Consider the following 17030-nt stretch of genomic DNA (forward strand, 5'->3'; position numbering starts at 1 on the left):
TGGCCTTGCTAATTCACATAATATGATATGATTATCACTATTATATATATATATATATATATATATATATATATATAGGGTGGTCCTTAAAATGGTCATTTTCAAATTTCCCTGCTCCCAGGGGCTCAAATGGTTCCAAATAGATAAAAAACAATTCTCTGAAAGTTTTAGCTCTTAATATTAACGTTTAGATGGAGCGCAATTCAATCAAAGTTTTGTATGGAAATAGCATGGAAAAATTTTCAAAAATTTTAAAAATGTTTTTTAAATGTAATTCAGCGAACAAATGAATGAATAAAACTCATTCATTTGTCGCTAAGTTAAACCTAAAACATTTTTTTCAATTTTCAAAAATAGTTCCATGCTCTTTCCATACAAACTTTGATTGAATTGCGCTCCATCTAAACGTTAATATTAAGAGCTAAAACTTTCAGAGAATTGTTTTTTATCAATTTGGAATCATTTGAGCCCCTGGGAGCAAGGAAATTCGAAAATGACCATTTTAAGGACCACCCTAATATATATATATATATATTAGGGTGGTCCTTGAAATGGTCATTTTTGAATTTCCTTGCTCCCAGGGGCTCAAATGGTTCCAAATAGATAAAAAACAATTCTCTGAAAGTTTTAGCTCTTAATATTAACGTTTAGATAGAGCGCAATTCAATCAAACTTTGTATGGAAAGAGCATGGAAAAAATTTTGAAAATTTAAAAAAAATGTTTTAGGTATAACTTAGCGACAAATGAATGAGTTTTATTCATTTATTTACTCGCTAAATTACATCTAAAAAATATTTTTTAAATTTTTGAAAATTTTTCCATGCTATTTCCATACAAAACTTTGATTGAATTGCGCTCTATCTAAACGTTAATATTAAGTGCTAAAACTTTCAGAGAATTGTTTTTTTATCTATTCGGAACCATTTGAGCCCCTGGGAGCAAGGAAATTCAAAAATGACCATTTTAAGGACCACCCTAATATATATATATATATATATATATAATATATATATATATATATATATATATATACAGTAGAATCCGCTTAGTATGACATCGAAGGGACGCCAAAATCTCGTCATACTAACCGGTCATCATACAAAGCATACTAAAGAAAAACTATTTTAATATGTAAATATGTTACATGTATCAGGATTTGAAAAGAAAAGCTATACATACATTTTAATTAAAAATAAAAATGACATATTAAAATTTAATATAAAATAAAATTGACATAAGGTAGGGCGAGAGACAAAGGTCCAATTTGACTTTCAGTAATTATACTGTCTAAACTCAATGAACAACCTTGCAACACATAACACATATCAAACAAGCATCTATCGAACTATGTTCAGAAAAAAATTAACATAATTCCTAATTATATAAATATTATTTTTTTACTATTTTTTAAATTCGGTACCTGACCACTTTTACCGCATATACGGGGTAAAGTGGGAAACCAGGGTTCAAACAGATGCAATTTCTTCTATTAAATTTCAAAGGGATTTTACGCTACATTATTGACCCAATGCAAAATATTAATACTATATAATATATTAGGTATTAAATATATACCTAATCTAATCTACACATAAAAAGGAGAGTGATTACCTGCTGGGTAGCTCTCTTGAGAAATATCTAGTCCAACAAAAACAGATTACAAAACACGTGGTTCTGATGACTGCTGAGATATATATAAAAAAACTTTAATGCAATTTTTTTTATTCTCATATTTTAACAGCAATCAGAACCTTACATCCTATAAGCTGTAGGGCTAAAACTTCTCCGTACGTCGTATTTTTAGGTGGTAACGTAACCAACAACTAAATTATTATATTTGGTGCAGCTATGTCCGGGAAAGGCTATTTTTGCTTTTTATGATCTCTATGTCCAAGTGAAAATTCATATCGCTACCTCAATACAAAATAACTAACAAAAATTAACAGAATGCCAATAAAAGTGTGTAATACATGATTGTGTTGAAAATAATAACTAAGCTACGAAAATAGTCATTGAAGTCATGAATTTATGAATATTTCTAAGATGCGCAGCAGAAAAAAAGTAGGCGTAAAAAGGTTTTTAACATATGATCAACATTCAAGACTACGGGGACTGCTGGAAATGGACTCCCCACTTTTGCAGCATGTCTCTTAACATCAAAGTAACTGTAAAAAACGTTTTATCTTCATCGTCAACCGCACAATCTGGGCGCGCAATTTAAAGAAACGGTTCGCTAGATAACAGCGTATTTATATCTTCATTAGATTGAAATCACTTTATTTATATAATCAATAGTGCAGTAGTAGTATTGGAAATCGAACCGCTTCACCCCAAAGTTACCAGGATTTAAAAAGTGACAAAATGAGGAAAATTTTAATTGTATTCCTGTTAGTTTCCTTCGTAATCCTATGCAGCGGAAAGAAGCATAAAAACCGTAAGAACCAAAAGCAACTGCTATCGCTGTCGCAAGAAACAAACCCGGCAAATTTCGCAAGATTGGTGATAATGCGACTGATATACGGTTTGGCGAGTACGATGGGACTGGAGGATAATATTTCCGGGGTCCTTAATGGTGCCTTCGTTCCACCCGGAGTTGAAAACGACGACTACGGAGACTATTCGGACGCGCTGGACTTCTAAGAAACAGAAACACTGGAGGAAAACTGTCTTTCCTCGCTTAGGAAATTTATGTTTGTGAAACTGATAGTCAATGGATTGTATATTTAAAATTTAGCGTGTATTTTAAGTGACATACATATTTGAAAACCAAACAGTTTAAATCTGTTTGCTGTAAATTTAGAATATGTTTATAAGTCGGTGAATTATATTATAGATACATTATATAAATGTATCTATATTCATATATTCAGTGTGTTTGTGCGAACGTCTGTGTGTTTTGTACTATTCATTAACAAAATATTAATTATAATAATATATTATTTATTTATTTATTTATTCATTAACTGTAATACATTCATGATTTAAAAATTAATTAATAAATGTAAACCAAAGGATAAACAAAATGCATTTACTGTAATTATGTTAATTAAATTGCATTTATAATTTGCATTGTGCATTTAATCAAATAATTAAATAATTGATCAAAACATAGTGCACAATAACAGTACAGTGTGTATATTTTTCTCGTTAATTATCGTCGTACCATGTTCTACTAAACAAGGTGTACATAATAATTAAAGCGTGAAGTGCATTGCTTCTTTCGCATAATTATTTAAATGAACTAGATTATATCTTAACACTTTTATTGCCATGTAACTGATTATCGCGTAAATTATTTATTTCTGCCATTTCAGTAATAAAATTAGAAAATATTGCTTTAAGGCGAAGTGGTGGAATTTCCCGCAATTTAAAAATTTTAAATGCATTAAATTTTCTTTGCAAAGTCAAACGGTTACTGAAGTGTGACAGATTGCAATTACAAAAAAAAATTCTTTGAAAATTTCCTTTGAAACCTTTGGAAAATTTCAAATTTTAATAAAATTTAGTTTTTTTGTAAATTTTGAATTTTTTTTTAAAGAAATCGACTTTTTTGAAATTGTTGATACACATTCTAGTCGGTTGATTCATGCTATTGTAAATTTAAACAATATAAGTGAACTTTAAACATTATAAATCTTTGTACGGAATTTAAAAAAATGGTAACAAAATTTATACTTATTTTAAAAGTCTTTATAAAATAACTTTTAATTTTATGAACATATGTCTAATAATCATTTTTGACCGCCAAATGGCATTTTTTACTTTTCTCTGGATCTCAGAAACCGCTGGACCTGCCTTGCAAAAAATTTAATAATATTAGGAATCCCATGGAAAGTTAATGAAAATACAAATAGAACTTATCGTCTAGATTTAATAAAAAAAATTTGATTATTTTAATTATAAATAATTTGTAATTTGTAACTTATAAGCTGTATATCCTGCACCCAAACACGACTTTATCAATTCATAAAATATTTAAATTCAAAATAATTAAATTAAATTTTTGAAGAAAATGACGAAATTATGTGTTTTTGTAAATCTCTATTTAAAACAATAGTTAAATCTTGGGTACCCTGACAATTGTAAATTCCCCAAAATTATTAAATGTTCCTAACTGATTAACAAGATTAAAAAGACTTAGAAAAGAATTCAAGACGTTGTACAAAAACGAAATACTTTTACATACAATTAGATTTCACGAATTAAATAAAATTAATTACATAGAACTGCAACGAATTATAAATCACGCGCAAATTTATAAATGATAAAGAAATGGATTTTTATATATAAACAAATTTTATTACTATGACTTTATGTAGAATTGAAAATCAACTTTAATAAATAGAATTTGTACTATTATTTATGATAGTAGGAACATTTGCCGATTCCTGAGAGAACCCTTAAAAGACAGTTAAATAAAATCTATAATATTATTATTATATTACCTACAAAAATTCGCCTAAATTTACAGAATATATATGTATAAGGTATTCTTTCTCTACAATTTCCACAAATTTATTGGATTCTCCAACATTGTACTGAATTTCGCACGACTAGGTGTATAAACTCTCCTAACAAATAAAAAACAAATTTATTCTGTTCCAAAGTATTTACATTAACTACGGTTAGAGCGAAGGCAAACAATACTATTGAGCAAATAAAACTTGCGGATGTAAATGAATTATGCATTTGAAGATTTTAGTGCCCGTTATTTGTGCCATTATTTGGGTTACATTCTAACATTCAGTTGCTTCGGTGTAATTTAAAAATATTTAGTCAATGTTTCGTAAACAATGCAGGTTTTTATACATTGATGATAAAAAAAGGCAATATAGAGAGCATATTGATCTCTATATTTTTGAGTTGAAACCCTGTCATTACAACTTGACATCAAGTTGTCAATTGATATTTTTTTATTTTAAATAATAAACACTAAAACAAGAGCATGCACCATACCAAAATTTAATTAGTATTATTTTAACATATTACTCGTTAATTGGTGACTAAAAATGATTTAAATTAATAGATAAAACAGAAAATTTCTCTATTTTTGACTCTATTTAGATTCAATTTTCAAACCGATCTTTATAGCGATAAGGCAATTTCAAAACTGCCTCAATTTCATTAGAGTATATTTATAAAAAAAAATCATTTTTAAAATTTAATATAAATTATCATTTTTATTTTTATTTTTATTATATACAAACGAAATTTTAAATTAGAGAATTCCGATTTTAGAAATAAATATAAATTTATTTCACGCAAAATCACGTCCCAGATCTTGACGTCAAGCCGAAACGGGGTGAAATTGACCTTAACCGTCCGAAAAAAAATCGTTTGAAAATTATGAGCTTTTTGAGTGCAACCTACAACTTTGGTGAAATTATGACCATTTTTCGGTTATTGCGGTAATTTCTAGGACCACAATAAAAAATAACCACAATTGCCCCAGTTTTTCCAGAAGTAGGGCTTTTTGTCAAACTATGAATTTAAAACTTATAAACGTCTGTTACCATTTAAAAATTAATAAAACTTATGTATTTATGTTACGTAGTTATGAAATTTATTAAAACTCTCCTTCGATAACTCAGGTTGTTGGGTTATAATCTAACCCTTGTAACTGTGAACTGTATTAAACACGGATTTGTTTTGTATGGTTGTATGTATTTGTTGCAGTTCTTATTACAATCACTGATTTGTCACTAAATCATAATGAAATCATAATATTTATTTATTATTATAATATAATTATTCATTAAACATGTTGTTCCGCGGACTTCACTTTTAGAAGTGTACAATTAGTTCCAAAAACTCTCCGCTAGCCCCTCTACCAGGGGTAGCAACCATTCCGTGTAGAAGCTCAATGCCATGAAGATTGGCATGGCCAATGTAATAAAACGAAAACACGTCCGAACAACTTAAACACAATAATCGAATTTAAAAAAATGGAAAAGATTTCACTAAAGCTCTAGGTTGCATTTAAAAGCTCATAATTTTCAAACAAACAAAGATATTTTTTTCTAAATTTTTTTCAAGACAGTTAAGGTCAATTACCCCGCTTCGGCTTAAGTTCTGTGACAACCTGAAACATACTTTAAATTTTTTTCTTCGATATTGTAACATATTTCTAAAAATTTTATTTGCAACCAAGTAGTCAAAATAAAAAAAAATAATTTAACCATTTCTTATGCAAATAAACAATTCAAGAATATGTCTTACGCGAGAAAGCGCATTATGCGGCATAAAGACAATATCTTTCAAAGAATCGTATTATGCGAGAAGCCGTATTAAGCATGATTGTCTCAACGAAGTTATATATATATATATATATATATATATATATATCGTATATTGTATATATAAACATATATGCAATATGAATGCAATAAATTATCTCTATTACTATTCTACAAAGGGTGTAGCATTAACGACAATAACATATGTGATTCGAAATTACGAAGGACCACGGAATAATACTCAAAAATAAATACTGCGTATATTCCAATAATATATTAAAAAATATGGTTACAATCCAATACATCATATTTTAGTAGATTATAATATAGGCACATGTAATAACAGTTATATAATGTAGTGCATTGGGTTACATTTTGATACAAATTGGCTAACTTAGATAACTATACAGAGTTCCTAAGCGTTAGTTTAATTTCATCAAAACATTTTCATTTCTACCAATTTCAATGATTATAGATTGACATTTGTTAATATATTTTTCTCTTCTGATACACGAAATTTATACTGGTATACATAGTCAAAGTTGTTTTCAGTCGAACATGTGTGTATATTATATATATATATATATATATATATATATATATATATACATATACTGTTCCATATACATTAATTAAAGAATTGAATTGATTATAAATCAGAGATGCAAGAAGAAGTATCAGTTCAATATATTTTCGGACCAAATTTGGAATATGCAAAAAGTGTTTGACATTTTAAATATAGTTACTTTCATTTGTAATCAATTAAAAGTATTTATTTTAAGATAACATCTCATTGTAAGAAGAAAATACAAATTCAGTACCAATGGCGTTTTTTTTTTTAGATTGTAAACAATTGAAAACATTTGATAACATTAATATATGATTCATGCGGCATTTTATTTATATTTAGGCCCAACAAATTTATAATATTTAGTAAAAGAAAACATTAAAAGCGTTACATTTATCCATATATAAGTCTTCAAATGTGTTCACAAGATAGATACATTATAAGACATTGTACGAAAACGAAATACTTTTACATGGAGTTCGATATTATCAATTAAGTGAAATGAATTTTAAAGAATTGGAACATATTATAAATCATGTATAAATGTGGAATAATTGAGATATTAAAATTTCGCAGGACTAAATAAAAATTGACTGAGCTTATTCCCAAAATAAAAATAATTCCATTGAAAGTTTATTTGAAAATAGTATGCAGTTTATTATATAACAATATATAATGATACATTAATAAAAATATTTGTTAAGCCCATATAGTATATTATATATATATATATATATATATATATATATATAAACATATATATATATATATATATATAACATATATATATATATATATAAACATATATATATATATATATATAAACATATATATATATATATATATATAAACATATATATATATATATAAACATATATATATATATATATATATATAAACATATATATATATATATATATATATACCGTTGAGTATGTTTTTAGGGGTTTGTTTACATATTTCTGTACTTTGTGTACAATTATACTTGTAAAATTACGGCAATAATGCGCCAAATAAAATATATTTTGCCTATATAACAATATGTGTGATAATAAAATCTTATTATATGTAACGAATCTACAATTGTATATAAATCATTGCCTATAAACCTCGTTAGCAAACATTGTTTAATATAATTAGATAATATAACGTTATGCATTTTGTGTATTTATAAAATATGAAAAAATATTATATATACTAAATATTTTATATATGTATCTTTTTATAAAAAATAATAAAAAATACATTTGAATTCTACTTCAGAATAAAAATCCTCATAAAAAAGTGTTCATAATCGATTAGATTTATTATTATATCAGATCTAAAATTAATAATGAAGACCTCAAATACTATATTTGCAACGTGTGATCACGTGATAAAAAATTCAAATGTGTCCTATTCCAACTTTAATGAGTAATCAACGCATTTTTTATATTTTATTTGAAATCTACTACATGTGGACTAAACGATCATATTTATATTCTATTTCGATAATATAAAAAACAGTTTGAAGAAGGAACTGCTCATTTAAAAGTAACTCTCAAGGAATCAAGACATCTTTTTTCTAAAAGGAACTTATACATAATGTAATAGTACATATTACTTTTGCTCCAGGCTATCACATCTAATGAGAGCTTTAAATTGTCAGACAAAAGAGTAATCTAAAAAAAACCATAAAAAGCACCGAATATAACAACGTTTTTCATCAATATCCGTGTAATACTTTAATTATATGTGTAAAAATTGAACCGATTTGATTTAATAATATTCTTCACTTTTTTTTTTCAATATAACGCATTTCCTTCTTGAATAACTTAACAACTTTATAAGTAAAATTAACAAATTTATGAGTAAAACTAATGCATAAAACATATATAATTTTCAGATTAAAACTTGATATAATTAAAACTTATATATTACCTTATGTAGCTCTTCGAGCTAACAGGAGCTGAGATTATGAAATCATGGCAACGATATAAACCGTCCTATTTACGGAGATTGTTATAAAATGAGTCCCACTTTTATTTTTATCCACAAAAGCATAATCAACAGACCACAAAAACTTATTTTTTCAAATTTATTTTAACCACAATAGAAAGATTGATCGCGTTTTTAAAATTGTCTCATACAAAAATCGTGGACCAAATAGATAAAATACTATTGGATATGATCGTTAGTCTTGCGAAAACCAGCCTTTAAATACAAAAAATATAATTAAATAATCTTATATTCATAATATCAACACCTGCCCAATCGCTTGAGAGCTAAGTTGTGCAGTTTATATATAATAAAAAATCAGGTAATGGTATATAAATTTTAAAAATTTGTCGCTGCTTTTTGCCATTGAAAAAGTTCATAAACCTTCTTCTATATTAAAATAAAATCATCGAAATATACTTTATATAAAATTACATATGAAGCATCTCATTAATAGATTATTGCACATAAAAATCAATATAAATTAAAAAAGTAAAAAATAAACATATGTTATAAAATTTGTGTACAAATATCTATATAATTTGAAAATACTTACTTATTTAATTAAATTATTTAGGTAGTTTGCGATAAACCCTGTTCAAGGTTCTTTTCTATATCATTATATTTATACTACCTACGTATTAAAAAATTATAGCATAGCAATCACTGTTTTCTGAATATTCTAAATTTCTAACCAAAATAAATTGGTCATGCAGACTCTATTTGTAAATAACTGACAGTCATGAATACCTATATTTTGGCATAATTTCAATTTATTTTTGCTTAGCGCATTAATTTCTCTATCATCTTTTCCTATACGCTATATTTAAAACTTATATTTACATATGATAATACGTTTAATACATTTTTTTATATCTTAATGTACTTTAAGTGGTATCAATATTTGTATTTTTTATTTATTCTCTTAATATATAAAAATTATTTAATAAAAATAGCTTAAAAAACTATTTAAAAATAGATTTTCGTATGTGAAAATTTACCTAAAAATTAATATATATTTTTATAATATATCAAGTCAATTTTAAAATCATAAATTTTGGGTCTTAAAATAAACAAAAGTTGTGATCAAAAATAAACGACACTTTTAGAGAGTTTTTAAAGCTTGTATTTAATATATATATATATATATATATATATATATATATATATATATATTGTGCAAATATATACAGATATACACATACAAATATTCATATTCATTCGACAATATACCGCATATTCTTCATATACATACATACGTATGTGTGCGTGTGTATATAAATCATAATATATATAAATTTTTCACGCATGACAATTGAAAAAATATTTCATATAAAACATTTATTTTTCAAGCGATTCGATACAGTACATTTTTAAACTGATAAAGTAAAAGAATTTGCCGCAAAAAACCATGGTAAAATAAACTACCTTATATTAAATGCTTTTCAGATGACCATGCTTGTGAATTTTAGATATATATTTTATCAAATACATCAAGGTATATATATATACATATATATATATATATATATAGTATATATATAGTATATATATATATATATATATATGTGTGTGTGTGTGTCTATGTGCGTGTTTCTATGTATGGGTGTATATACAATCTTACAAACATTCATATACATATATATATATATGAATATATACATACACACAAATATACATACAAATTCATAAGTATATATATATATATATATATATATATATATATATATATAGGACGCATATGCGTATGTTCACGTTGCTGCATATAAAAATAAAGCATAACATTATGAATTACAAATTATATATATATATATATATATATATATATAAATTGCTAAGTAAATACTAAAATAATATTGTTGATACTAATTTTGTAGTATATTAATTAAAAATTTGAAACCTATATACTCTAGATTGCCAATAAAAAATTATTAAAAATGGAATGTCACCTTCAAAGGCAAGAAAAATATCTTTATTTTAGCACAGAGACGCTCATAGGTCTGTCGTGATATGAGATAAGTAAATTCAAGTTTATTTGCAAATATCCTAGAACCATCAGGAAATTCCACGTTTAACCAGGAAAAGAAGCTATAATTCCGAATATAATAAACTCACCAACTTTTCGTCACAAAAAGTAGTTGCATGATATTTCAATAATTTTCGTAATATATGAGACCTAAGCTATATAAAATAAATATATTTCTCATATTTCCAGGTCTTCATCTAAACTTATTGGTGTATGTGACACGAGTTAAATTTCGTAATTTATAACGTAAGCAATAATATTTACAATTAATTCATAAAAACAATCTAATTTTTAACCATACAGTTTTATAATTACTATTGGATATAAAAACCATTTACGCAAAAGTTATCCCTTTTATCCTCTCATGCACTGAATATTTTTACCGTCATTAAAAACTATTTGTAACCCTGAAGAATGTGGACAATTTAGCATAATATTCAGTGAAGTTGTTAGACGCCAGAATTAGCCTCGCGCTTCAGATGGCATCAAAAAGGTTTTAATTCTTTAATGTGTAAATTTTCCCATCATTTGATTGGTAATTAACCTCATTTACTCATAAATTTAAAGACTAAGGAGGACCCCGAAAACCTTCATTTTGCCAACGCCCACTCGAAGCTAGCGCCGCCAATAATAATATTTCTTATACTATTTATATGTTATTTGATTCATGCTAACACAGATTTCCATATGATAAATCCATTTCCGATCTAATCTTTGATCCTAAAAGTCCGCCACGAGAAACAGATAGATAACACTACAAGTCATTCACAGAATTATATCCAAAGTAAATTCAACCAATATGGAACTTGTAAAAAGTAACATATAAATTGACAATGTTGGAGTTTATATATTCCGTCTTTTCAGGCTAGTGCATTAAGCCTTTCGCTACGAGTGTCGTTCATGGACGACATCCACTCGACTTAATTTAAAATATTAATTATTATTGCAATTTTTAGATGTCTAGAAGAGTAATTTTCATAAAACATGTTGTTTTGTATGGTCATTTCAGTAGTGCTCCAACATCGAACGACAGTAGTGCGACGAAGCGACACTCGTGTAGCGAAAGGAATAATTCATATACTTTACTTCGTTTAGGTCATTGCTAAACTTGAACATCACTTATCGCAATTATATACGTAGAATTTAAAAAACCAGATAATTCTTAAAAAATATAAATATAAAATAAAATACGAATTTAAAATCCATTTAAAGGAAGATCTACCACGCGCTGTCATGAAATGCCTAGTATAATTATATGTTTCATTTACCAGCTGAGGTTTCTAAAAACCTATCCTATAGTATTACGTGGTTTTGTGCCAATTGATATATTCCTCGGTCACGAAGGCCGCTACGAGCGCAAAAATAAAGAGCGCAAAAATAATTATACCTGCTTTCTGTTGATCGGACAGGGGTCTGCGTTCACCAGAATTGTAACTACGTCCATAAGAAGCGCCCGATTTACGTTCCCTTACAGGTGTTGCATTTGCATCAGGTTGAGTCCTGGATGAAGCGCCTGAAGTTGAAGCAGAGTCCACAGCGTCCTGATTGTCTCCAAGTGTATTCACAACCAAAACAGGAGATGCTGGCCCTGCAAGCTCTTCACCCTGATCCGACGTGCCTAGTAGACGTATGGGAACCACGCGAACTAGGTACTCGCAGTCCGGTTCCAAGTCGATTAATGTGAATTTAGTTGCCTCACCCTTATATACCTTACGTGAACAATATAACGGATAAGAATTACTGGATATTAATTAAATAACTGAAGACAAATTCTTCATTTTTAAGATAGCATATTGTGTATACACTCAATATGATTTCAAAAAATGTTTGCAAACTCTGTCTGCTTACTCTTATTTTAAGACTACTTTTTTTAGTCGACTTTTACAAAAAAAAACTTTATTTACTATATATGTATAAAATCTCATGAAATCAGTAGAGATATTTACCTGCTTGAATTCACGATCCTTCATACTTGAATACTGGACAGAATATACCAAGTTTCCGACATTACTTTTACACGGTACCCAATCAATGGAACATGTGTTTAGCGTGACGTCTACCATTTTTGGAGCTTTCAATCCGCTAGGAGGAGCTATACTCGTGCTAAACGTTACTGGTTCTGAGAAATATCCTTGGCCGGCTTCATCGTTTGATGCGCATATTCTAAATGTATATGCTGTTTGCTCTTGAAGCTTATTAACTTTGCAAGTTAAAGCCATGCCTTGGTATATGCTCTGATATTCGTGGGCCCTTTGATTGAACATCTCGACATAATATTGTGTGAAATTCAAATTGCGACCATCGCCCCACTTCAATTTCAAAAAGTTGTGACCGACGCCTGCCACTTCAAGAGCAGGAGGTGCAGGAGGCAGTGGAAGAGTGCATATTTTAATAGGCGAAGAAAATGGTCCATTGCCTACATTGTTTACAGCTTGTACTCTAATGCGATATTGCGTTTCTGGGCGAAGATTGTCTAGTACTACGGTAGTTGTATCGCCGTCAGTTCTAATAATTTGATCACCATATTCTACATTATACTGGATTATGTCAGAACCATTTGATATTGGCGATTTCCAACTGACAGAAATTTCGTTCGGTGTCGCCTCGCAAAGAGGGGGACACATGGATCCAGGAGCAGAAGCTGGAGTAAAAGTGGCCGTCGAGTTGGAATACGAGCTTGTGCCTGCGTTATTTGTAGCAGCTAATCGTACAAAATATGAAGTAAATGCCATCAAATTGCGAGCATCATAAAAGTTATTAGAACCACTATACAATAAATTATAAGAACTATCATCATCGGTATTTGATATCTCTAGACGGTAACTAGTGATGGGTGAACCATTGTTTAAAGGTTCATTCCACTTTATGTGTAGGTGAGTTGGAGAGCAAACATTTACCTCAGGGGCTGATGGTGTATTCGGTGGAGCTGAACCACTTGAAAGAAATAAACTATCAGACCATAAACCTGCACCTACTCTATTTATTGCACGAACAGAAAACGCATACATTTTGCCAGGTTGAAGTTCAGATATCCTGCATTCTTTATCTGGACCATGATAAGCCACGCGTTTTTCGTTTTCTGGTGTGGTAAGCTCGACATCGTATTCTAATACTGGAGCACCTCCATCGTAGGAAGGTTTTTCCCAACGAATTCCTATCATTGTGGCCTCCGGTCGCATGCTAGACACTGGTGAATTACATTGACCTGGGCACACTGCTTCTGTGATTATGGTTGCAGTGTCAGAAAAATCACTAACCCCGCCAGAACTTTCACAGTTGACGCGTAGTTTGTATTCTGTACCAGGTTCGAGATGATCACAAACTGTCTCGGTGTCGGATCCGCTGTATATAAGTACAAAATCTTTCTGTTTTGATGATAATTCTAAATTATATTTATGAACAGGAGATCCTCCTTTATCTGCCGGTGGCTGCCATTTAGCTTTAAAAGAATGCGCATGCATTTTGCCCTTAACAAATGGTTTTGACGGGGCACAAGGTCTATCGGGCAGTGTTTGGAACGTAGCAGTTTCGCTCCACGTAGACTTTCCCTCATCATTTTGCGCCTGCAATCGAAATCTAAACTCGCTATTTCTCCGCAAACCATCCTTTTTAATTTCAGTAGCGTTACCAGAATAAACAGCTAAAAATCCATGTTTAGTCGAAGGGTCTTCCATCTGCAATGTATAGTCTTCATCTTGAGCTTGGCGTCTCCATTTAATATGCAAACTAGAGGGCGAGGCGCTATGAAGTTCAGGAGCAGCTGGCTGAGCAGGCGGAAAACCGGCAGTTCTGTACGCGACGGCATCTGAAAAATTACTGCGTCCGCAATCGTTAACGGCCGCAAGTCGAAATCTGTAGGTTTTATTAGGATGCAATTTCGTTACGGTGGTCTGCTTGCCCTTGCTTTTAGTTAATTCAACAAAATTTGTACCTCCATTACCCTCGTCGTATTCTAACAAATAATGTAATATATGAGAACCGTTATCAACGGCAGTGCTCCATCGCAGTTGCAACGATGTACGCGTTCGGCTTATCAGTTTTGGAGCGGCTGGAGGATCCGGTTCACAAGCCAACGTGATGAATACTGCAGGTTCGGATGGAGCCCCAGTATGACCATCAAGGCGAGCCTGCAAACAAACCGTATACTGCTGCCCTGGGCGCAAATCTTGAATTCGGCACGATTGAGCCGTGCCGCTGTAAATTGACTTGAATCTACCTTCTTTGCCATATCGTGGATCTCCTAAGAGTACATCATAAATAATTGGATAATCACATGGCTCGGTCGTTGGTCCGCTCCAAACGAGCAAAGCGCTCCTGGCCGTAACTTCACTAACATTTGGCGCAGCTATAGTAGATAACATATCTTCGACAGAATCTGTTTCTTCTTCTTCGGCCATCTCCTCAGATCCATGACACGGCCCATCATCTACTGGTGATGAATTATTTGTTAGGCCATTTATAACTTCTTCAGAAGGCTGACCTTCTCGTATTTGCTTTTGAACAAGTTTTCTTTTCAATTTCACATATTGCTTTTGGGTTCTTTCGTCTTTTCTGCTATACCCGGCAGAAGACGGTGACTGAGGCGGTGAACTCTGCGCCATCGTATGTGGGGGTCCATAGTGGGAACCCCGTGCAGCCATCGGTGGATGATGGAAGTGTGGTGGGCCGACTGGAGTAAAACCCATGGGAGGGACGGGTCCTGTGTGATAGTATTGCTGTTGTGTCATGTTGCCAGGTACCTGCAATTAAGATTTCATATTACTTTATCATAGCGCACATAATTAATAAAATAATTTATAAAAAAAAGAAAACAACAACATTAAAAATAACTTTGAATAATTAATTAAATGTTCGACTAATATCACTAAATAAACGAAACAAAATATTTAATTATAGTATATTGATTTAAAAATAATTATTGTAATTTTTATAATTATAGCTATAAGTTATAATATCATTTAGATCGGTAACACAAACTAGTTAATTTTATACAAGTTTATACTTTGCACAACAATAATTAAAACAATTATATTTGATAATAGTTGAGAATAGCACAATTTAAATTTTTAATTTTTTTAAACTCACACGTTGATTTCTAGATGCACGTTCGTCATCCATTCTGATAAAACAAATTTTCAGACTACAAACTCAAATATTTACAATTATGAAAAAAAATAACACAAGTTGATGTTACGATCAATTATTACGTTTCTGTTATACAAACTTAATTTAATTTAAAATGTATCGTCAGCTTAAACGAATTCAGAACTACTTTTTAAAAATCTTGCGTTACTGATAACATATTGCAAGTGAAAATCGGATACGTATGACATTACACGTAGACATTAGAAGACGTATGTAGCAGCGTACGTAGAGCATCTGATCGATAAAATTGTTTATCGAGCAATATAAAATATAAATCTGCATATATGAACGTTAAAAACCACGTAGACAAACTGAACAGTCTTTTCGTAATTTAATAAATAAGGTTGATATTGTAGAATAATTCAATATATTTTATCCCTTAAAACTATTAGAAAGCTATTTTAACATTGCACGATGTAAACAGGAGATATTAATGCATATGTGCGATTAAAAGTTCGCGTATGCTATAACTAACACCTCATACTTAAGTTTTAATCAATTTATCAAAAGTGAATAACGTGTAAAAAATAAATAATAACATACATCTACTTGTAAGAATAAGTTTAGGAATTCAAAAGATTTGAAAAAAATATAGTATCGACATAAATATTTAATTAAATTAATAACAAAACCTATAGTTATGAATTAGATGTTAAGAATTATTAACGCACATCAGTCATGTTATCGCCAAATCCAAAACTACAAGTGATATCATTTATAAAACATTTACAATTAACTCATTCTTCAACTTACCAAGTTTTAATAGGGACAATTAAAAAAAACTTATCAAGAGCGATAATACTAAAATAAATTCTATAACAGGACCTAATCATAACCAATATAAGTAATGGCATCTCAGAAGACGGTCATTACAGATTAAACTTTTGATTGAGCATCTCATCTTTCAGTTCGAACGAAATATTCCAGATATGTAAAAGCTTACATAAAATTCCTATCAAACAAATCATTCATGGATTTTATTTGACATATTTGAATTAAAACGCCAATAGAATGGGATGTTGAAATAAGATTCGTCTACTATAATCGATGTAATATGAGATGTGCTATATTTCAATA

General features: G+C 29.5%; 1 protein-coding gene across 1 annotated transcript in view; it reads right to left on the reverse strand.

Annotated features, from left to right (window-relative positions):
- Positions 1 to 10751: 10751 nt before the first annotated feature.
- Positions 10752 to 17030, reverse strand: part of LOC113376697 (fibronectin type-III domain-containing protein 3A) — a 38997-nt gene continuing 32718 nt past the window's right edge. Inside the window, exons 3-4 of the mRNA XM_026616710.1 lie at positions 12755 to 15547; positions 10752 to 12517 (exon numbers count right to left, since the gene is read on the reverse strand). Of these exons, the coding sequence (XP_026472495.1) occupies positions 12110 to 12517; positions 12755 to 15547 (3201 nt within the window). The 3' untranslated portion in view covers positions 10752 to 12109. The remainder of the gene's footprint in view (positions 12518 to 12754; positions 15548 to 17030) is intronic.

Source organism: Ctenocephalides felis, unplaced genomic scaffold (assembly GCF_003426905.1).
Source record: "Ctenocephalides felis isolate EL2017-DRISC unplaced genomic scaffold, ASM342690v1 CF-g0.4_SCAFFOLD_01886, whole genome shotgun sequence".
In the NCBI taxonomy this organism is placed as follows: Eukaryota; Metazoa; Arthropoda; class Insecta; order Siphonaptera; family Pulicidae; genus Ctenocephalides; species Ctenocephalides felis.